Source organism: Aphis gossypii, chromosome 1, assembly GCF_020184175.1.
Source record: "Aphis gossypii isolate Hap1 chromosome 1, ASM2018417v2, whole genome shotgun sequence".
Taxonomy (NCBI): domain Eukaryota; kingdom Metazoa; phylum Arthropoda; class Insecta; order Hemiptera; family Aphididae; genus Aphis; species Aphis gossypii.
The window spans coordinates 24,874,884-24,899,904 of record NC_065530.1 but is presented as its reverse complement, the minus strand read 5'-3'; the positions used below and the strand labels follow the sequence as shown (position 1 = coordinate 24,899,904).

General features: G+C 28.6%; 1 protein-coding gene and 1 long non-coding RNA gene across 3 annotated transcripts in view; one reads left to right on the top strand and one right to left on the bottom strand.

Moving 5' to 3' along the window:
• The window catches only part of LOC126550855 (AT-rich binding protein-like), a 62,889-nt gene extending 39,400 nt beyond the window's left edge, over positions 1-23,489 (bottom strand). The window contains exons 1-2 of one of the 2 annotated variants that reach the window (XM_050203332.1): positions 23,091-23,489; positions 866-1,693 (exon numbers count right to left, since the gene is read on the bottom strand). In XM_050203332.1, the coding sequence (XP_050059289.1) occupies positions 878-1,654 (777 nt within the window). In that variant the 5' untranslated portion in view covers positions 1,655-1,693; positions 23,091-23,489 and the 3' untranslated portion in view covers positions 866-877. Of the gene's footprint in view, positions 1-865; positions 1,694-23,090 lie in introns of those variants that run through there. The other variant, XM_050203339.1, reaches the window with a different exon arrangement.
• A 186-nt stretch (positions 23,490-23,675) lies between these two features.
• The window catches only part of LOC126550869 (uncharacterized), a 32,721-nt gene continuing 31,375 nt past the window's right edge, over positions 23,676-25,021 (top strand). Inside the window, exon 1 of the long non-coding RNA XR_007604919.1 lies at positions 23,676-23,860. This is a non-coding gene — a long non-coding RNA (uncharacterized LOC126550869). The remainder of the gene's footprint in view (positions 23,861-25,021) is intronic.

Sequence of the window (25,021 nt, the reverse complement as noted above, 5' to 3'; positions counted from 1 at the left end):
CAAAATAAAACCAAAAATCAAAATTCACCTAATTTGAATGTGAATTAGTATTCCTAGTTATTATTAGCTCATATACTGATGTGCTATCGTATAAAAAATGTCTAAATATAAAACTTATTTTTTTTTTAATTCACGAAATCGTGTAATATTTTTCACGTAGGCAAGAATTAAGAATATAAAAACTTCAAATACGATCTACAACACCTTGACCATATAATGAAATTTATCTATAACCGGAAATAAGAAACATATAAACGGACGAAGAGATGTACCGTAATCAAGCAGGAGTTTTTTCCTCGCCGAAAAAGGTATGTACTTTCCATTTTCATAAAAAAATTTTTGAACTAGAATCGTGTGTATTTTTATCCAAATATTATAATACATTTTTAAACATTAAAAACATTATTATCATCATAATATTATCAAATATAAAACTAACATTTCACTATATTATGTTACGCTGATTTTTAATTTTAATTCAAATTCAACCCACATTCGATGTTTACCTATTTATACACAAATATATAGACAACTATGCTTGGCCGAAAAATTATAAATACATATTATTTAAATGTATATAAGAGGACGACATTGATGACAATGTATTTCTGTAATAGAGCTTATTTTGATGTTTTTTTTTTTTTTTTCAAGAAAAATAATCTGCAGTTGAGGAAAACGGTTACGGCTCCGTTATCGAAGAGGAGCAACGGACTTTTTTTTTTGAAAAACGGAAATCGCGTTGTATACATACAACATAACGCACAAAATATGTCTGTGGGAGTGTGTGAGATATCCGGAAAACTTTCGGAACGTACAAAATATATACATATTATGATAAATAATATAATGTAATAACCGCGCTTACTTTTTGACGTCGCTATTGACGAATCCGGAAGTCCAACGACCGGAAACGGTCGTCGGTCCGGACCGGTTTCCGGTGTCTGACGTCGGTGACCGGCCGACTCCGGCGCGGTCTGACCGCCTTGACCGATCGTCTCTTGCGCCGGTGGCCCGTGGACGGCGGCGGCGGCGGAGGCGGCGGAGGTCCGAAATTGATGACCGTGCCGGGCGGCGCGTGCTTGACCGGCAGCAGTTGCACGTAGTCGCCGCGCGCCGAATGGATGACGCCGGACGCGGCCACGGCGAACGTCTGCAACCGGGCCGAGGCGGGCACGGTGACGAGTCGGGCGGCCAACAGTATGGGCACCAGCACGGCGGCCGCCACGACGCCGCACCCGAGCACCAGCATCGCTATGATGACGACAACGGTGCGCCGCGTGCCCGCACCACCGCCGCCGCCACCGTCGTCGGCCGTCGCCGAAGATAACGACGACGACGACGACGACCTGCGGTGGTGGTGATGATGGTGGTGCGACTGAGGTTGCTGCGACGCGTCTCTGCTGCCGTGCTGGTGGTACCTGTACTGGTACTGGTGCTGTTGCTTTTGCTGCTGCTGCTGTTGCTGTTGATGGTGATGGTGGTGATGGTGCAGATGGGTCCGGTGACCCGCGGTCGCCGCAGCGCTACACGTTGGCGGTTCGTCCTCGCCGCTCGACGCGGACGGTGAACGGTCGTCCGTCTGCGGCAATATCGTGTACTCGAGCTCGGCCACCAGATTGCCGGCGCCGTGTTGGGCGCGCACCGTCTTGAACATGCGGCGGCGGCGGCGTCGTCGAACCGTACGTGCCGACACCTGTGTGATCGAACAAACCGGACGATTATTTTTTTAAATACTGTCATAATTGATTATGTTTTATATTTATATATTTTTATATTTTTATATTTATTTTATATATTTATTATTATTATTACTATTGATCATGCTATTATGACATCGTTATACATTATAACAATACAAGGGGCATGGTTCAAACATCATTCGTTTTACCGCCAACTCAAACTCCGTTTATTTACCCCGAAACTTTTCGGCCATTTTTCCGAACTTTAATTCGTAAAACGGCACGATTATAAAACCGTGAAAACTAGTGGGCGTTATGCGGAAGTAAAAATATTACATTCTATCACACCGCGGCTTTTTTATATTTTATAAAATATTGATTACGTTTTAGAATAATATCCTGCTGCAATATCTAAAGCAGCGGTTCCAAACCATTTTAGTTTTGCGGACCACCGATTTTGTAGAAAAAATCTTTGAGGCCCACTAATAGCACACCCATATACGAATTCGTAAGCATAAAATATATATCATATATTTAATATTACACGGTTCGTGGCCCATGGGTTGGGAACCGCTGCTCTAAAGAGTATTTTATCCGATTTATATATTTATGGAAAATATCTGAACTAAACTTTAATCAGTTAATCGCTATAATCACTAATCAACGTTAAAAATTTGACTTTTATCTTAATATTATGTTATTATAATATAGTATAATATTATACACCTGATACAACATTTGTTAAAATTAATAAATTTTTTCGTGTATTTACAGTATCAAACTGTACATTTCGTTACGTTCTATTCTTACATTTTTCACTTTTAACATCAGAAAATGCCATTTAAAGTCAACCACATAAGTTTGGTTGGGTTTTAGTGCGATCTCAATTGAATTTATATTATGTTTACATGTAGTTCACTTCCCACGCAAAACAATTCGGTTTCAATGGGTACACACTACACGTCGTAGGTATAGGTACACTTTTCTTTGCCTCCTCAATCCTCGCCGGTAATATATTTTACCGTCAATACATTTTCGTTATTGTTTCTATTATTATTGTTGCGTATATGACTGCAATATTGTTTTTTCATTAGTACCTATGGTTTTTGCTACTGCAGTGGTCGTAGAAATTTGACTGATCTTCGTCCGTTATTTATGAACGGAATATCACAAAAACATTTCCCCGGGCACATCGAATCCCCCGTGGACTTCGGTACTTGTATTACGAGCCTCATATTATACGTATGTGTATAATAATATATATACTATAATACGGGTATGTGGACACCAATAATCGAATTCAAAACGAATTGAATATCTTTTACGATTTTGAAAATAGGTAAATATCGATTATTTCAATTTAGCTTACGCGAGGCACAAAGCTATGTATCATTGGGAAAAAATAAAATACGAGTCTGTTTATAATAACTAATAAATAATAATCATTATATTAATTATATAATATATAATTGAAATATGTAGTGACTAGTGTATCATTTTAATGCAACGATAACTTTCGTAATGCATTATAGCCATTAGACGTAGAGACTAGGGATAATATTATACAATGTATAGTTGGTAAAATTAGACGGAATAATTATCCAGTTTATGATTTTTTTTTTCTCATGACAACATATTTCTTTTCGTGCAATCTGATGACAATAATATGTAATAATAATATTATTATACAGTGACCGCCGTTTATTAGATTCGCAATTAATCGATTCATATTCATTGGCCTATTTTGGGTTCAAACAGGCTGTAATGCTATGTATATGCATATACACATAGGACCAAATTCCTCTATTGGACTATGTACAACACTTGTTAATAGAATCAATGTGTATTTTGAATTGCGTAATTCCACGTCATGTTTAGTCCATATTTCCAATTTTATCGCATATATATTTGGATTTTACTTTTTCTCAACTCATCGCATCACGTGTAAAAAAAATTCTTTTTAAATTAATTTTTACATTTTATTTCCATTATGAATGATAACGTGCATAATAATGTTATAAAAACTCAAATGTTCTAGTTATTGAGTTCCCCAGTTCTGTACCTAATATTGTTTTGTGGTGACAAGTCACTATTATGAATTATCACGATAATAAATATTAAATGGGTATGCGTTTTTAACAAAATATTATGGCGAAACAAAAAACATGCTATACAGATAGAATAATAATAATCGAAAAATACATTAAAACAATTATTTTTAAAAGATACCAATACAATGTATTACGCTGACGTCGTGTAACATATTATTATTAATAATGTGTGGATAGAGCCCTAAACAATGAACCTAATTGTTTAAAACACGAATTCAACGTGACACGTATGTTTTAATAATATAGTAATCGTCGCGCGCGATAGCGACGAAAATGCGCTGCTTTCAATTTAAACAAATTGCAAGAATTCATTATATACCTAGGTAGGTACTCAATATACACACCCACACACCCACACACACACATAGCCCGTAAAATACATTCGCGGACAAAAGAACGTAACGTGTGTAATACTACATACAGTTGTCCGATGCGGTGGGTGGAAAAGGGAGGGAACACCGTGTCCAAATGAACTTTAACCTGACTATATAGAATATATATATATATATATATATATCGTATACGCAGTCGTTCCCAGTGTGGTTTTGTTCGGTTAAAAAAATAATGAAGTTAAAATTTATGGTAACTGGGTTACACGTGGTTATACACGCGTACGTAGATAATATTATTATGTATGTATAGGTATGGCCGTGTACGCGTATAATATAATATATAATATATTGTATACATTATAGAGAACACGGGGCGGCCGAGTTTAATTTATGGGTTATTCAGCGTTTTGGCGGGCACCGAACGCGTGAGTATGCAGGTATGTACCTATATATACAATGTAAACTATATGTACTCACAGCTCTGTGAACTGTTACAATATGATTGCGATTTGAGAACAATGTTTTTTATTTTTTTTTTTTTTTTTTACAAGCTTAACTTTTATTAATATATTATAAAGAGCTATGCAGATAGTCGCCACCCCGCCAGGTCGGTATATTGTTATCACTGTTATTCGATTCGTGCAGTGCAGTGTGAAAAGCAGCACGGTCACTCGCACACATAACATGAAAAGCGGGAAAACACACAAATAACCGTTCCGTACGACAGTTTTGGATAGTGCATCTCGTCGTTGGCTGATATACCCAACTGCAATATTTATAGATGGTTAAATTTGAATTCATTGCAGGCCGATCATCATTGTTCGTTTAATAAAAAAAAAAAACGATTCGGAGCGGAAATGGTCGTCAGCGTGGGCATATTTCTTATGAAATACGTATTTTTTTTTTTTTTGTATATTCTATTATTTGTATCACTATTGCAGCCTATGCTAAGGTTAAAACTTGAAATTCAACTTTTGGGGGATCTAGTCTCCGCAAAAGTTTCAGCCAATTCCAATGTCGAGATTTCCTTTCATTGGTCAGTCCTTGGCTGCAGTAACTTACAAAGGAAACTATGCGATTATACGGTTCTACCGTTCATATTGTTTACTTACTTGGACATTGTCGTGTACGCTATATTTAAATATATTATATATTAAAACGAAATGTCATGGCTGCTACTTTTTTTATTTTTTCCAAATATTTTACGCTTTGTTGACAAATCCAATTTAGAACGTAATATTTTTCAAAACACATATTATAATATACGTCGCAGATATTCGTTCTACTGCGGGAATACAAACAACTACAACAATATAATCCCCCGACACGATTCAAGAACGTTGTTTTTCTTCGTCCAAGTGCTCAACAATTTTTCCAAAGTCTGATCGAAAAGAATATTTAATAAAATTATGCACTTGAGTTGGAATATTAGTTTGAATTCATTAAAGTTTTTCGATATATACCTACCACTATATAATATATTATAACGCGTACAAGAACATACCTAATATACATATTATTTAATAGTATTATAATATATAAAATATATGGTTTTTAATATACCAACTTCTAAATACTTCTGCCGGCATTATAGAGAAAAATCCACAACGAGTTCATTTAAAAAAATGTTTTTAATTTATGTACCACTCTTCATACGTCTATGTAAGTTGATGTGATCGCTATTTACTAATTTATTTATTATATAAGTATTTTTTAAATTTTTTTTTCATAATTTTAAGTCATTAAAAAAAATTTTTTTCTAAAATAAACTAAATTTTACTATTTTTATTGTTATCATTTCTTTATTCCAAAATAGAATTTTTTTAGAACATTTTGATGAATACAAATTTAATTTAATGTGTGTAGTTTATAATTTATGAGTTATGATAACTGATATAAGTTAATATTTTTAATAACCATAATTTTTTGATTTGTTTGCCTTGAGTAATAAGTATTTAAAGCAGTGTTTTCTAATCTGGAGAGAGTATATACATTGCTGGGGAGGCGCAAGCATGCAAGCACTGCAGTCATTGCGAAGTAAAATTTTATTTATTTAATTATTTTTTTATTACAATATATTAAAGGAGGGGGTGCAAGATTTTTGAAAACCTACAAAGAGGGCATAAGATAAAATAATTTGGGAATCACTGACTTCAAATTTAAATGAGTGAAATAGTGTAATATTATAGAGGTATCCCGCAAAAAAGTACTTTACTAGTTACTACACTAATCATATAGGTACAAATACTTTAAATACTGTCGCCGAAAATTTAATTTTTTTAAATTAAAATACTCTAAAACATTCTTGCTTTGGAATAAGAAATTAAAAATACGTGTTGTCTTAAAAAAAAAAGTAAAACTAAATTATCATAAAATTATAACTAGCTATCTTACGTTAAATAAATTATCCTATAATATACAAGACATGACGTATCGACCGTTAGACTATTTCTCATATTATTGTAACTAATTTTACATCTTCAGACTTTGCCAACTACAATACCCAGTTTCACGATTATCATGTCTTGTAGTTGGATTAGTTCGTCATTGCTAATGTTCAAGTTGGTTTTCATGCAACCCCGTTATAATAATAGGCTATTTAGCTGCGTTATATGTAAAACGTTTCGAGAATCGCGTGTCTTATGCGTATTATAGTTCCGGTAACCACTATATAACTGAAATGCTTTTCGCTGAAAACGCACATTTACTAAGAAAGGACATTTTATTTATAGTTAACAACAAGATTCACTAAGCATACTCTCCTCAAAATCAGATTTTTTGAAGTTTTAAATATATTTAATAACTGTACTTCGAAAAAAAATGTTCGTACCATTTAAATTTTAAAGTTTGTTCTATGAAATATATAAAAATTGTATTTGTCAAATGAGAACCATTCTTTCAGGAGCTATTTTTTTTTTAATTTTGATGTGTTTAAATCAAAACTTGAATGAATGGTTTTCGTGTTATTAAACGTTATGTTCTAAGTTTATAAGGCATATAAATATTATACACATATAATATATAATATATCATGTAAAATTAATTATTATGTATTTATGAAAACATTTAATTGCATAAAACAAGGATAGGTTGAAATTTATAAAGACCATAAACCTCTAATTCTAGAATTATAGTAGGTAAATTTAGTGGCGTGTCCAGCACAACATAATTGGATAGGCCCATTTTGTTCTGTAGTATATAGTAACTATTAGGACTTAAACTTTTTGAATAATAACAAAATATAATGAGTCGTTACTCGTTTGAGGATAAATCGTTATGGTTACGCAATTTCGTAAAAATTTAAAATTCAAACACTCATAACATTTTTCCTGTAATGAGGGTTCAAGTTTTCTCTATAGCCATGTGAAGGAAAACTTATGGATAAATAAGTATTGCATTTTAGATTCTGAGCGGAGCGAGGAATGTATTGGTTTTACAATGATGTTTATTTCTTTTTTATTCTGTAAACACTTTTTCTCCATCTAAACTTGCTCAAAAGTACAAGTGTAGCATATTTTCTGAAAGGTAATGTTCTTGAGCTGGTACTCAAAGAGGTCATTTTTCGATTTTCGAAATGATACTCAAAATAAAAGCGGTTAAAGAAGAAAAAATGTAAAACTTCACGATTATGTAGGTAATATAAAATAATTACGGCTTTGTTTATTACCATAGAAACGAATAAAATTAAATAAAAGAGATCCCCTCCTCCGCTTAGAATCGTTTTTTATCGAATGCAATCATATTGCATTCAAATCGAATATCTACAGTAAAATTACACTATCGTGTCCGAGGACCGAAGGGACGATAGACAAACATCCACCACCGAAATGCGCTGACCTACTTTTTTATTTTAGATATAATAAATACAAACATTTTTATGAACTTTTAACTACAAAATTACTCGCATGTTTTTACAATTTTGACAAATTTCGTAAACATTTGAACTTTAAACAATGATAAAAAAAATTGTGACTAATGATTTTTGATTAATTAATAATAACAATAAGAATAACTTATAAAAAACCTTGTATTAAATTTTCAAGTTTTTTTGGTGACCCAAAATTTATTTATCAACGCTTCAAAAAAAAAAAAAAATACTTAGATAAATCGAAAATTTCAATTGTCTATAAATAACTCAAAAAAAGCCAAAATATTTTGAAAATTTAACTGTATATAGATAACACTAATATAAATATTTGGTAAAAATTACAAATATTTACTGTGATTATTTTTTGAGTTACAACTATATAAAAAAATCAATTTTGTCGATTTAATTTTCCGTCATATTTTTTTGAAAACTACTAGAAAATTTTTAGTTTAGACCTCTATAATTGCACTAAGGATATTCACTTTGCCATCGGAAACCATCCCTCGAAGTTTGAAATTGAAGTATTATTTCGATAAGTTATGCGCTGTACAGACACAAAAAAACACACATTACTGTAAAATAAATACATTCATCACTTCGTTCAGAATCTAAATAATATAAATTTATAGAGTAAACGATATTCTTCTATTTTTTGTAGATAGTTGTGTGCGCAGTACCTTTTTATATTGTTTTCAGTTCCTATAGTATCAATGGTATCATGATAAAAATATGCAATAATAAATACTAATAATAAAATTTTTACTTTTGATCAAAAAAAATCAAGCAGTCAAATAAAAATTGGGTAAGTCTACCCTGTAAACACGCCACTGGGTAAATTGAATTAATCCATCATAAGAAATTTTAAGTATAAAAATTCTTTAAACAATAACCAATAAGAACATGTCTATAAACAAATTAAATTGGTAAAGTTATATTTTAATGTTATGTATAAGCCACGCCCGGGCTAGTATCCGTTATCCTAGTAAGCAGGTACATCAAGTTTGATGACTTAAATTTAAAATATAAGATTTTGAATAATTGCATTAACAATGTAAAATAAGGTAAGATTGTTGCTTGATGAATCACACTGTATATTATTAAATATTTATTATTATATTATGTATATTGTATACTTATATACCTATAATATAGCTATACGCGAAGGAAAGGTTCGAAATGAAATGTGACATAATAATATTATGATCTATATCAAACATTCGAATGGTGTTCAGTAATATTATGATGCATGATTGATACCTAAATTATTTTTGTAAAAGCTCCTTTTAATTTTATTGTAGTATTCAACTCGGTTCCCACTCAAGTGTTTGATAAAACTTTTAAAATAATTGATGCGCCATATCAATATATATCATGAAAAAACGAAATGCAAACGTTATTTATTTAAAAAATCTATATAGTTCGAAAAATTGTTTGAACTGTTGACCTGCGGGCTGCAACATAGAATTATTCCCAATATTGTTTTTGTTGTTTATGTACATAGTATACATTCAACATAATAATTGTATTACATACTCGTTTACCGTCCAAAACACGGTAGAGGCGACTTTGTGCTAGCCAAAATATTAATTTTCATTCAACGTCATAATACTTGAATTTACCGTATCAAAACCACAATAAACAATTAAAAATTCTCACTTATACATATTTCTATATACAAAGTTCGTTATATCATTTATTTTCAAACGCGACAATACCACAAGGTCATCGCGTTCAGTTAACCCTATTATTTTAATTAATTGTTATTTGTCAATTTGATTAACGATAATACCTACTTATTATTTTGTATGTACCTATGTACTAAAACTCACGTAAGTATGAATTTATGATTGAGAGGATCGCGTGTTGTGGATTCATCATTATTCGCATATTATATGGCAGTCCAAAACAATTTATTGAAACTCAAGGAAGGATATTTTTTATGTAATCACTTTAATCAATCGAGTTAGAACGATACTTATGCAAAACTTGAATTGTGTATAATATATGAAAATTTACTTTTAAATTGAAAATCCTCTTAGACTCCTATTGTTTACATGCACACGTTTTATTCATTGTAACGTTAATCGATTTTATCGAATTTTATAATAAATTGTGTCTTTTACTTAATGTTTCGAAAATCGAATTGTTGATGGTACTAAAATACGTATTTCGTTAAAAATATAGAAAATTTAAATTTTCGAATTTTCTCAATAATAAGATACTATAATAACAATGCGGGAAAAAAGAATGATTTTAATAATATTTTATATTACCATTATAGCCGCGTAAATACTTGTATTTTATATAATTAATTATCATTTAGTATTCCGAACGAAGTGAAATTTACGGTGCACTGCGTGCACGTCGTTTGTTTTCGACGAAATCTTTAAACAGTTTCCGGAATCAAACCAAACTCATCTATGTCCTACAACAAAACTGTTATTTGTAGTGAATGTTAAAATGGGTCTAAAATGTGTAGACGCAGAAAACTATACATCGTTATTCATTCGCCACGCAGCTGTCCGACTTACAGGAGACACCCACACGCCCGCCCTGATAGCCCAACCGAACCCGGAATCGGCACTTTTTATATTGGCACGGTTTCGAAATAAATATTTATATTATACACAATACACAAACAACTATCTATACAATATAAGACCAAATGACAAATAAATCGCATTGCACTCGGTTATTTCAATAACAATTTTGCAGTGCGATTGCGCGAATTCCACAATGGTGTGTTTAAGGGTATAGGGCAACAGTACCTTTAGTTCCCCTCGCCCCATACTCGAAAGCTTTTTATTTAATTCTATAACGGGTGCGATATAAATGTACATCACAATGTCGTAAACTCGTAACTCGTAATATTTTTATTTTAAATTTAAACTTTTTATTACACGATATAAAAATTATTTTTATATAATAAATATTGATATCAATATATTAAATAAATAAATAAAATAAAATAAAATATAAATGTTGATATTTAATATGATATTTATAAAATATAAATTCATAAATTTAATATCATTGCTAAACGGCAATGAGTATCGGGTCGAACTTTTCTTTTTAAATATCAATTAATACATAAATAATATCATAGTCGGTTTTTAGTCGGAATTTGTTTGTTTTATTTTTTTATCTGTTTATAAATACTTCAGGTTTATAATTGTATTTTAATTGATATCTTTGATATCAGTATCTTCATCAGAACTATGTTCATTATCAACTAAATTATGTTCTAAATAATTTATTAATCAATCTAAATTTTAACATTAAAATAAATGCAATATTATATAGGTACATTATTCGACAAATTTTTCAAATAAATGTTATTTTTTTAAAGAATTTCCATCGATGGCACTCTAACGTGGTTAGTATCATAATCAAGTAACATGTATGATGAAATTTTTTCTATATATTGTGATGAAATTTTGCACAAAAATCATGCTTCTTTTAATTGGGCAGTAAGTGTAACGAACAGATAATATGATATATTATAAAGAACGGCGCGATGACTACACCACGGTCTCCGGGTCTTATATCACATAAATGGCAATAATGGCATTAGGTTTACCTGTTTAGTTTATCATGCAGGAAAGTACTATAATAAAATATCATATAATTCAATTACCTATTATTAAATGCGAACATGTTAGCTACGACCATTGGGGATATCAAATACAGTGTTAAGTTAGACAATCAAAAAGTGAATTAAATTTTATATTTTATGTGGTATGGATTAAAAACGTTAAGGTATTTGGATAAGTAGATTATAGAATTAAATTCCGAACTGAACATTTTTTGATAGTGGTGGTGGAAGGAAGGGTTTCTTCACATTATTGCTGTTGAGTGTAAATGACATTCAACTGAATAATAAATTGTACATTTATTAATATTATTAGTACTATCCTTGATTATTAATAATACTTATTCGGTATAAAGTATTCATAATCAATAATATTATATTCGTATTAATAATATATATTCGTATTAGTTTATTTTTAACGGATAATATTTCCAGATACCAGTCACATAAACATAATAAAAACTTAATGCTGATTTAAACGATACACAAGTCGCACGAAAATAACATGAGACCAAAAATAATTTGTTTTTATGCAAAATAATACGTCTAGAAGTCTACTTTGAAGTAATTATTAACTCTGTGAGCCATAAGATACATAAAAACATTTATTGAACATGAACATTTTAAATTTTCTAAATGAAAAGAATATTAATGATACAAATTCAAAATTCAATATAAATAATACAATAAAAAAAAAAAAATGTACACTCCTCTCACCTTCTAGAAAGTAGAATTCAAATACGCCACTTAAAACCGTATAGGATTGAAAGAATATGGTCAAAGTTTCAACTTTATCACAGTTCTTTTTTTTGACGACTAAATTCGAAAAACACTATTCTCACTCATCTCACTAATATTGTACTATTACATTAATTAATAATAGAGTTCTAGGTATACGAGGTTAGGCAGAAAAGTAATGAGACTGGCAACAGAGGCAACACTGCAAGCGATCGTATTATCACATGTTTGAGGATTTATTTATTACTTACGTCTGCATGACTGCATCTAAATTAAACATCTTGGACCTTGGTTAAAAACTAAAAACCAATAGGTTCTTCGTAATCCAAAATAATAGGTTTGTTCCAACACGCGGTCAAACTATCATAGAGCTGTCGGAAACATGCGCAGTAAAATTTTTCCGTTCCAACTCGCCTGAAATTCAAACTCAAACTATCAGACAGTTGTTCCAACACATTATTAGACCATTTTTATGACTGGTTATCGACAGTCAAAACCAGACCCGTAGCCACGGGGGCGAGAGGGGGCGTTGCCCCCCTAAACCCAGTCGTTTCCCCCTCTAAAAATATTGAAAATATAAGAAAGATATTGTTTTTATATATAATGCCCCCTCAAAAAAGTTAACTTGCCCCACCTGAAAATTTGGTCTGGCTACGGGCCTGGTCAAAACAACGATCCACGGATTTTGACCGGACTGGGAGTCCGAGACACTGTTATCATATATTTATCTTTTATCTATTATCTATGTTGCAATTGCGGACAGTCAGAAATGTATTCCAACAGTGGTCAAAATCCATGATCAGTCCACATTAGCGAATGCGCTGTAAATAAATCATAGATCAGTTGGCAACTAATCCCAAATTCCGTGTTGGAACAAACCTATTATGTGCATAAACATTCTAATTTCTAACACGACAACTTTTTCGAAATCTGGACTCAAGGTGGAATAAATGTTAAATCTTTAAAATTTTCCTGTACATGCGATGGTGTCTAATATTTACGAATTACGAAGTATACGGTTTTTAATCCTAGACCTTCGTTTTAGAATAATTACAACTTACAACAATACTCAATATTTTACTGTCAGTGTTTTAAACTTTTATAATAATATTTTGTATAATATGTTGAATTATTATTACCATTTGGCAGCGTTTATTGATGTAATAAAATAAAATCACATTTTTGCATTATATTCAATATTTTTGTAGTTTTTTTTTCATCAAGTAGGTAGTAAGTATTATTATATTTGATTTAAGAATACATAATATATACCTGTATACACTTCAAGCTTTGGACTCGAATTGTATAATTCGCGTGTTGTTAGTTGTTACCATGTGTACATATTATAATGTAGGTACTATACCTACTGTAGTCTGTAATTCACCAAGCATATCCTCTCCGTTTTAACAATGAATTTATCCAAATTCTGAATTGTTGAGTTTTTAAGTTTCCATGTCCATACTAAAGATTTTATATCTGGATACTCAGATTTTTATTACGCAATTCAAGGAATATATTGTGATGATAAAAAGTTTTTTTGGTAAGTACCACCCTTTTTATTGTACACTTTTATGAAAAATGAAATTTTTGAAAATATTATGTATTCGAACGAACTATCAAACTAGTAGTTTCTCATTAACTTTTAAATTTTAAGATAGTAATCCACGATAATAAAGTTTGAAAAATAAGAAGGTTATAATGATAATTTGAAAATCATAGTTATAAAACTATTATTTGTAAAATGTATCGAAGTAAGTAAAGTAAGTTAATAATAAAAAGTATACAGGTACTAGAATAAATATTTTGTAATAAAATCATAATTTAAATAAATACATTATTAAATTTAAAAAATGTGTATGAGTAATAAGCGTACTTTAACGAATCATTACATTTGTAGATTATAATAATATTACCTATATAATATATATTCATAATCATATTATTATTATTGTTGACGGGTATAAAATGGATTTTTTGTTCTGAAAATATGATTCGTTTTGTAAGTCAGGTATTATTCCGAAAATTCCAAGTATAAAAATCATTTTCATTAAACTTGAGATAATAACCAAATGAAGCCAGTTTTTTATATGTACAACTTTTTTTTATAAAACAATTTAAACGGGAGAGGCTATTGTTGTACAGTATTAACAATATTAGTTGCATTGAAATCGCATTACATCTGTAAATGTTGTTATCATGAATCAATCATTGGCGAAAACCTTTGTATTATTTTAGTGGTTCAATATTTTTTTTAATTTCAATTAAAAAAGGTTTAAAAACATACCTAATATGATATTTATTATTGTACCTTTATAAGAATAAAAACATACTACAACTAAATTTTAGTTGATAAATAATATACTTATATTATAATTTTATTGTTTTTATCACGAAGCGTCATAATATTTGTAAATAGGTGGTAAATGCTTCTATTAATACAAAATATATAATACATTACGAACAATATGATTATTTTCATTATTTAGTAAATTTTAGACGTCCATACAATATATTATTATATTAAACTCTGTAAACCACTGTTCATGGTGAAATAGTCACGAATTCGATTGGTGGTGACTTCTGACGTTTTATTACAACTACTCTAAAAGTAATTATCACGCGAGGGCATGCAATTATAATTTTATAAGCTTATTATTATTATCAAATGTTTAAATTATGACTTTAGTTTTAATTAGAATTTGTTCGAGTCGCAGTATAATAATAATATATAATTAAACATTTTCTGAAAGATACAGTAGTATATTTTTTCTTTATTATATTTTGTGAAGTTAGTGAAGTTTTTAGCACAAGATATGATAAAAATCAGTGAACAACAATTGTCTTCAACGTTGATTTTAAAGTTACGACAACAACAGCTTAAAGGCTGTAGGTATTTTAAGTCCAAGTTTGGCCAAATTGGATATTTGCATAGATAAAATACAGATTTCTCTTCAAATGATTTTAGTCTTACCGTTGTAATTCAAAAAAATATTAAGTGCATGTAGGTACTTGAAATTTTTCCATTAAACCTACGATTATTATTATTTCATTATTTTCTACCTATACACAATGAAATTTTCAAAATAGGTACTCATGTAGTTATGTCGTATAGTCTAAATTTGAATTTTAGTATGTCAATATTTATTTAAAAGTTTATAAAAGTTAATAATAGTAATAGTTAAGATACTCGACGGTGTATCACGGAGATACGATAATTTTATATTAAAATTTCATTCGAATGTGTAAAATCACTAAATTTATTGTGATACACACTGCATTTAACATTATACTTGGCTTATATTTTAACAATTTTGTTATTAAAAATAAATTACATGTACACCGTTTATTTGGCAAACTACGATTCAATTTCCATGAATTATTGATAGAAAAAAAAATTGTAATTACCAATACATATTATAATGATATAAATTTATTTTAATATAAAGGCGTACAGCCTTAGTTTAACTTGTTGAATTTAATACAATCATTTCTTAATAAATGATGATATACTCAAAACATAATTTACTTTGCAGGCTTACAGCAAAAGGAACTTTTCTAATTGACACAAAAAATTGACTCGATTATCACAGACTATCACTTATTGTAGGGCGTAGTGTTACATCGTTTCACAATCCCTTAAACAGATGAATAAATAAAAAGTTAAATAAAAGTATTAATTCATTAATGTTAAAATTAAAAACGTCTTTATAATAATAAAATATATATTGTTTAGTATCAAGGCGCTGATATACATGGGCAGGGCCATATTTATGAGAGGGGGTGCAACAAGAGGGCTATTGCCTGTTGCCACGGGTTGTTGATTTTGAGGCGGTAGGAAGATTTTTTTTTTAATTTTCATCAATCCTCTTAACTCCATTACTTTATTTTCTACAATTAATATTATATTTTTTATTATATATATAATTTATCATTTTATCATTAGTATGAATTTCTTAACCGTTATTTAAAAAAAAAATATTAAAAATAATCTAATCCCCGTCATAAATACTATGCAAATATAACTTTAAAAAATCTAAAGTACAATCTAGAAATAAAATAAAAAATGTTTGTTTATTATGAACAATATTTTTTAAAGCTTAACAATTTGTTTTGCCCCTGAGATGTGAATTCCTAAATACAACCTTGTATACGACTATGACACTATGTACCTATAACGGCCACCGTGAATTGCAGGCGCATTAAATATTTAAAAACGCATAGTTATGTCGAGTTAGCAATGTTTTCACTTTTGTATAGGGTTGAAACAAATTACTTTACTTACATACATACTACCTACACAATTTAAATCTTTTTTCTACCGGCAAATACAATAATCCAATCAAATGGAGGTAGATCCATTATGAACGTTATACACTCGGCTGTTTTATTTCGACGATTCGAAAGCGTATATTCTTTTAAAACATTTTTTCTCGTGCTTTTTATCAAGTTTATTTCGCACAAAACGAATTTCTCGATATATTTGTAATCAATTGTACATTATTATTATAAGTATATGTATACACATACTGATATACAGGATATTTTGCAGTATACACATCACTATGAGTTACGCACTAGAACAACGTCAAATTTTGATATTAAACAATAATATTTTTATTATTTATTTGGTTTTTTATATGTTAGTTAATCGACTAATATTATTATTATTATTATGGTACTAGACACTATAGTAGCAGTAATATCTACTATAGCTGTAAGTGTAACACTATAATATGATTAATATGTGGATATGCAAACAAAAAAAAAATTGTACAGTTTAAAAATAAAAAAATAAATTATAGATAATTTAGTATATGTAATAATTTAGATTAATGATATAATATTACAAAATTATAGTATAATATTAATATATTTAGACTAAATGTACTAAATAATTTAGTAATACAAATAGGTAGTATATGGTTATTACTTATTTGGGACTTTTATCCTTAATCATTCGTATCATTCGTCTTAATAATGTAGATACTACTCGTTCACATTTCGACTTTGATCCATTAAAGTTAACAGAAACTTCATGTGTTTAACAATAGTTAATAGATATACTAGGTATACACAGTAAAAATCGTAGCTTTCATTCCAAAAGAAAGTTTGAACCTTAACCGGACATTCCTAAACAATATTTTAAAAATCAAAATATCATAAATTATGGTTTTTAAGTATACTTGAATATGTGTTCAACGTTTAGGTACTTATCTTTATTATTACTACTTAATATTTATTGTAAAACTTTTATTGAACAGCGTTAAAAATAAATATGTTATTATTAATTATTATTATATAAATGAAGTATGGTATAATATTATAATAGGTATGTGTTATGTATATTATTATAAATTCCATAGAGTGCAAATGTACCCTTCTACAGCCCCAAAATCACGCTTAACTAAATATCATGTCCAATATATTCATAATATAATAATTATATAACATTGTCCTGCGATCTTGTATTATTGCAATATTTTTAAATTGCGTGATTGCATATATGCATTATACTATATACATTGTATAATGTATAATGATATATGGTTGGCATTTTGTATGTTTTTTTATTTATGTAGGTACAGTAGTTTTTATTTTGTTTTACATGATATATAAACATATAATATACAATACACTGCTGCATTCGAGCTGCGTATATGGAAGTAAAAAGTTTTGAGTAATAAGCCGACCTCAATAACATCTTATAATATTATGTTAATGTTATATATATTTATATAATATTGTACATTATGTTCGGTCGACATGTTTCGTTTGTATTCTTTAACGAAAGTTAACCGCAAATAACGAAGAAAAGTGCTGTTGTGTAAACGCCTTAAACTGAAACTAATTTATACTTACATTAATTACAGTATATGCTTGCGCCCCGCGGGTCACGACAAAAATATAAATATTAATATTTAAAAAAATAATACTTTAATATTTACCGAATCTTAAAGAATTAAAAAGATAACTGACTTTAGCAAATTAAATAAGAAGATATTATTACTAGACAATATTATACGTGTATTTAATTTTAAAAATAATATTTTTGACATGCCTACTAATACAACAATATTAACTAATATACAACTAACACTACTAATTAGAATTTTTTGAAGGTTCATAAGTGAAAATAACTACGTTTAAAATTAATCATCCATTCATTTCGGAGGGAGATTGAACCCCAAGTCCCCCCTGCGTCCGCCACAGCAACATAATAATGAATGTATACATTGTGAAATGTGATAAGAATGCGGATTAGGTGCGGTAACTTTTTATGTTTTTTTTGAAATTTAATAATAATATTGATTTTATATCTTGTGTTAAACACGTGATTGGTTTTTTTTTTATAATTTATTTATATATCATATTGAACTTTAACATTAACTGCTATTTAAGTGAAATCTCTTTGAATTGTTAAGTTCAAGAAATAAATTTTCGTTACAAAAGAAATAGTTTTCATTCAAAACTATCCATATCATTTATTTTAAGTTATTTTAAAATTATGTAGGTTAGTTCCATAAATTAGCACCATCTTCAATCATCCATTAATTATTATTTATTTATTTATTAACATTTTTTTATGAAACAAGCTTACAAGCCCTTTAAATACAGAAACATATAATACAATTCTAAACAACAAAAGATAAAAGTAAACAATAAATATTTTACATTAATTAAGTAGGTGTTGAAACAAAATGACTAATGAGTGATCCATATTATGAGGTTTGGTTTGAAAATACAAACAAAGCTTTCGATCTAAAACATTCACGGGACATGAATGAAAAAGAAATCGACATCATTACAAATTAAGTTACATAGAGAAAGAGCTCTCGGAAAAAAAGAATCAGAGCACATTTCTTTTTAAAAAAAAGGTACAAAGAATAAATTTGAATTTGTAATTGAATATTTGTAAGAACAAATATCGATCTCACTTAATAATTCAGAACATTCAATATTGCTATTAAGGATATCAAAAATAAACAAAACGTCACATAGCAGTTTACGTCTTACCTCACATGGCTGAATATACACTATATATTATACTCACTTTATGTATAACCATCACTGGGAATATAACTTACAAGCTTTTGTAAACATATGTATTCTTTTATAGTTTTTTGCGATATAATAGAAGAAAAATATTTTATATTATGTATAATCAAAATTGGAGTATAAAATTGGTTTATCACGTCTTCTATAATAGTCCTAAATAGATACTCACTACTAGAGATGTTATTTTTTGTGGGTTTTGATTTTAATTAAAATGTTTTACTTGTTCAAATTCTTGAAACTATATTTTATATTATTATTTTTAATTTTATTTTTTATAGTCAATAACAAATGACATTGAAAAAAAATATAATACAATATATTTTAAAAATAGAAAAATACTTTAGCACAATTCTAATACTATAAGTAAGAATATCAAATGTTATCCTGATTGTTTTTTAAAATATATTTTTATTTTATTTTCTTGGGAATATTTTTGTAATTTGAGTAACTTCAAAGTCATGTAGTACATAATATTAAGAAATTGTTTTGATGTATTTTCTCAGATTTAATACAAAATACGTACATATTTAACGACTTTTACTGTTTAGTGCATTAAATTTGCAGCACTACATATTATATACTAGAATATAAAATCAAGTTAAATATTCATTTTTAAGTTAAAACTTTTTAAGATTAATTATACAAGAAATAAATGATAATATTTTGAAAAAAAAATGCAATTTAAAGAGTAGTAAATGCATATAATAATTGACAATTATACAAGCTACACTATAAGTACTTAATATTTTAATATATTACTATCATTATTATCGCAACTATTAGAACTTGTATTGCAGTTATACTATTATACATCCTTAAAAATTTATTTTCTTACGTTTTAATCATAACCAACTGCAACAAAAACTATCAACGGTACCTATGATTTATTTTTAAATTTTTAAAAATAGTTATAAATTTAACATAATACTTATATGATAATATTAATTATAAGACGTAAAACGGTTTGGTAAATTAATTTTACTTAAGTAACCAATTTATTATAAAATTAAAAATATTTAAAACAAGTGTTTATATAAATAAAAAATTAATATAATAGAATACAGTTTATTTATTTTAATATTTTTTTTCATAAAACAATATTATCGTTCTAAGTGCTGTTTTATAAAATTAAAATATTTTAGCACGGTCTTGAGATAAATAAAATAAAACAAAAGAATATTATGATAATATTAAATAAACAATGTTGTACAAAAATGCAAAGATGTAGAATGTAGATATTAAATACGGAAGTAATATTAGTAAATTAAAGCTATACTAATAAGTTAAATTATTCATGTGGACGAATATTATGTAAAACAGCAATTCTTACAATATTTTGCTCGATTTGAACATACCACTCGATTATAAATTCAACGTCTTTGTGAAAGTACCTTTGGACCGAAAATAAAGTAAATAAGACATTTTAAAATTATTTTTGAATATAATAATAAACAGCGATGTCCATAGTAATCAAGAGGATTAGAAAAAAAATATGACTTCACTTTTTTGTACAGATCGTACAATAAATTAACACAAATTTCTCAAAGCAAACTCATTCATTATATTTTTATTTCTTTGGCATTTTATGTTTATTCTTCAAATTTACGAAGTGTTTTATACTCTACGATCAATCTCTTTTATAAACTTTTAATAAAATAAGTTCTTATTTACAAGGTACTAGAAGGTATTTATCAACAGCAATTTAATATCTAATAAGTGGAAACATGATGCAGTTAAGCAATGTTAATTATTTCGTCAGATACCTATTTAAATAAAATAATGATAACAAATAAACATATTTTTATTTTTTAATGAAATGATAAATCACCAGCTAGTTATAAATATTTCAATGACCTCATACCATTTTTCACCGTTTTTTTTTTATTTATTATAAATTATATTTTTCCTGCCAATTAAATACATAAACAAATCCTTAATTATGTACAAAAAATTTAATTTCTGCTATTTTTTTTTATCAATTATTTGATAAAAATTAATACCAATCAACATTTCAAAAAGTTTATTTGCAGTTATATGAAGAGCAGAATACCAACATCTTCTATATCTCCTCTGGTTATAACTTTACTGTTATACCAACTTTTCTTATATTTAACTAACAATTATTATTTAAATAGTATACTTAAAAGTAATGCTAAACATTAAATGTTTATTTACTTGACAACTGACAAGAAACAAATAACAGTAACAATAACAATATGACGTACTTATATAGAAATATTGAAGTATACGAAATTAAAAACAATGGTTGTTATTCAAAATAAACATAATACATTAAGCCTAATACAGTATAAATAATTAAACCGTATCAATAATTTTTATAAAGAAGTGAAGAAGTTACTTTGAATTACATAAAACATTTGTCCGGAGAATATCAGTATCTTATATGATTTTATGAGTTACGTTCTAAAAATTACAAAACAAGTTTTTTAGTTATAAAAAATAATATTTAGGTGTTGAACCTAAAAATTTCAAATTAGTGCAATTTATACGATTTCTCATAGTCCATCATTATAAAAATCCGTTTAATTATATGTTTTAAAACATTTTCATATAACGTAATTATGTATTTTAAGCAAATGTCGTCACATTTTTACTGCACTCCACTAAAAATGATCGTACCTCACTTTATTCTACTTTTAAACAATAGTGAATTAAATAAACGTTTCAATTCTTATTTCGTTTATTTTTTTTCACATAACCTTTTAAAAATTTGTAAACTTATAGAATATGAGGATTTTTAACAGAAACTAAATAGTAAATACAATAAGTACCTATTTGTACAGTTTATACATATATTTGAGAAATAAGTATACCTACAACAGAACATATAACTTGTTTCAATGCTGATATTATGTTTATCGATATTCAATATAACCTTGCACCTATTAATTGACTTGTTATAATATATATGTATATGATATGTTATGAATTATGATCAACTAATCGTTTTATACGAAATAGCATGCAAATAAAAATAAATTTTTAATTTGTCGCGCATGGTTTAGAAAACAAATAGGTATAATTAATAACATGAAAAACGCCCAATTACGAGTTATAGGTAAGGTACCTAACACCCACTGCATTCATACAAATGATAAATTAATAAATATAACAATATAATATTATATAATTGCAGTTGAATTATCGTTTTATGTTGTAATATTATTGTATGACTATAATAACGATGGGTGAATTTCTCATGAATTTTTTTCTGTCAAAATATTAATACGTAATAAAAATATTAAAATTATTTTTTCAATCGTTTTTAGTGAGCTTTGATGACTTATTTTTTAGGAGAGGGATTGGTAAGACTATACCTTCACCAGTTACCTCTCAAAGATTCCCAAAAATATAGGTACATAATTATAGCCAAGGAAATATATTTGAAAATTAGTGTACTTAAATATTATATTTGTAAAAGTATCCATAAAAAAATAAATTTTTTTCAAACTGTTCAAAATAATATCCGAGTTCTATTATTAATATCTTACAAATTTCGATCTGTTTAAATTTCTCAAAGATCGAGCAGTTCTTTAGTTTTCACGATTTTATAATTGTGTCATTATACCTATATGATAATCATTATGTTTATAGGTTCAAAATGTTCGAAAAAATCGAGTAAAAAAAGATTTCGTACCCTAATATTATTATAATGTATAATAATATATATTCTATTATATAATATGTACTTACGAACTGTGTGAAAATAAAAACAAACCGTCCGCCAACGGCACAATATTTATAATATTGTATAATAAAATCTATTTACGAGTGTTCGAACGGTATCGCGGAAGCCGGACCTGCGGGAAGACCTCGACTATATTATTGTTGTAGAGTATAATTATTATTTTATTACGTTATATAAGAGAGACGTATTAGTTTTATAATAATTATTTTTACAATAAATTATATTATTAATAATAGCAATAAATTGTTAATTGTTATAATAATCGTTCGGGGCCTTGGTATACACGGCGGCGGCGAGTCATCACGCCGAAAACGCGGTGGCGGCGAATGACGGCTGCGGCGGCGGGCGGTAATGAGCGGACGATCGGGACGAGCGCGACACTGCAGGCCGTTCGGGCGCGAATCGCGATTCGCGAATGCCGCTGTCCAAACGTTTTCGTCGGACCGCCGTTACCACGCGAGTCTCCGCGCCGAAGCGTGCAAATACCATGATAATGTTAAACTATGTATTATTGTTATCGTTATGATATAGCAACCGCCCTCTACCGTTTAATATAACGGGACCGAGGGTGGTTTTTCAATCATTTTTCAAACGTGTCTTTTTTCGAAAATTAAACGACGATAGATCTTAGGTATAATATGCATCTTTATTACAATTACAGAGATCGCATCGTTTTCCGCCGTCGAATCATCCGTACATAATGGCGCAACTACTTCGTGCAATGCTGGTGAGATAGAGGTCCGAGTACCCCAGTTAGGGATCATCAAGCTTACAGGTTTGGTTTTAAATGAAATATAATATTGTTTTCATTTAATAAATAATATTATACAGATGCAGACTTACATAGGTATATACGCACCTAGTTCAATAGTGTTTTCAATACCTATAGCAATCTGTATATTATTTAGAAATTATATTTTGACTGGGCCGTGTATATAAAATAAATACGCTTAAACCTCCGTCGACAAATGCTTACATTTAGTTGTAGCATTGATCTCGTAGTCTGATATTATTAATTATTTATCGTATTGATTATGTTCAAAAAAAAGTATTAATAGGCCGAATAGACACGACTTATGATACCTATAACTGATAATAATATTACATAATAGAGGTTGTCGGGGTTGACGGCAGTCGAGGTTTTTGAACTGTCTATTTTATACTATCTACTAATAATATTTCTTTATTATTATTTTATTTTTTGTATAATCAAAAAACAGTATATATACATTTTTTTTATTTCTAAACGGAGCAATGAACGTATTGATTTTACTATAAGTGTGTTTTTATTCTGTCTGTTATCTTTTGGGACAGTAGAAATGTTTTAGTTTTAAAAAACGGGGGCGGTGTCTACTGTCTAGTAGTGTTGAGAATAGGTATAATATATAATGCCAGCTCCTGATTTAGAAAACGCTACACAAAACGTACAAAATGCACCATCTAATTTTACGGAATACGACCACGAAAAAGTATGTAATCATCTATTGATATTGAAATTTTAAATGTTTAGATCGTTTATCTTCACGACTATAAATAATTATATATCTAGTTGATATAAATATCACAATTCACAGTATTAAGGAATTCGAAGTAGGTTCGGTCTTCCAATTTTTTTTTTTAAGAACCTCTTCTCTCTCAACATTTATTAACGAACGATTAAAATAAAACCCAATATCGAAATTGTTAAATTTTGGTTCATTTTCTGATTCAAAATTGTCAGATTTGTTTGACATTATTATCTATGTTTGATGATATTGGTCGTTTACTTGGAGAAATTACGGAGACTGGAGATTTGTGATGGTCATATTGCTGAACACTTGTATCATTGGATTTTTAAAAAAAACTGACTCAGCGAAGTTTTCCGAGACACAACAAAAACAATTGGTACTGGTTTGTTATAGCCCCGCCGCGGCGGGTGAAAACTTTATAGCCCCGC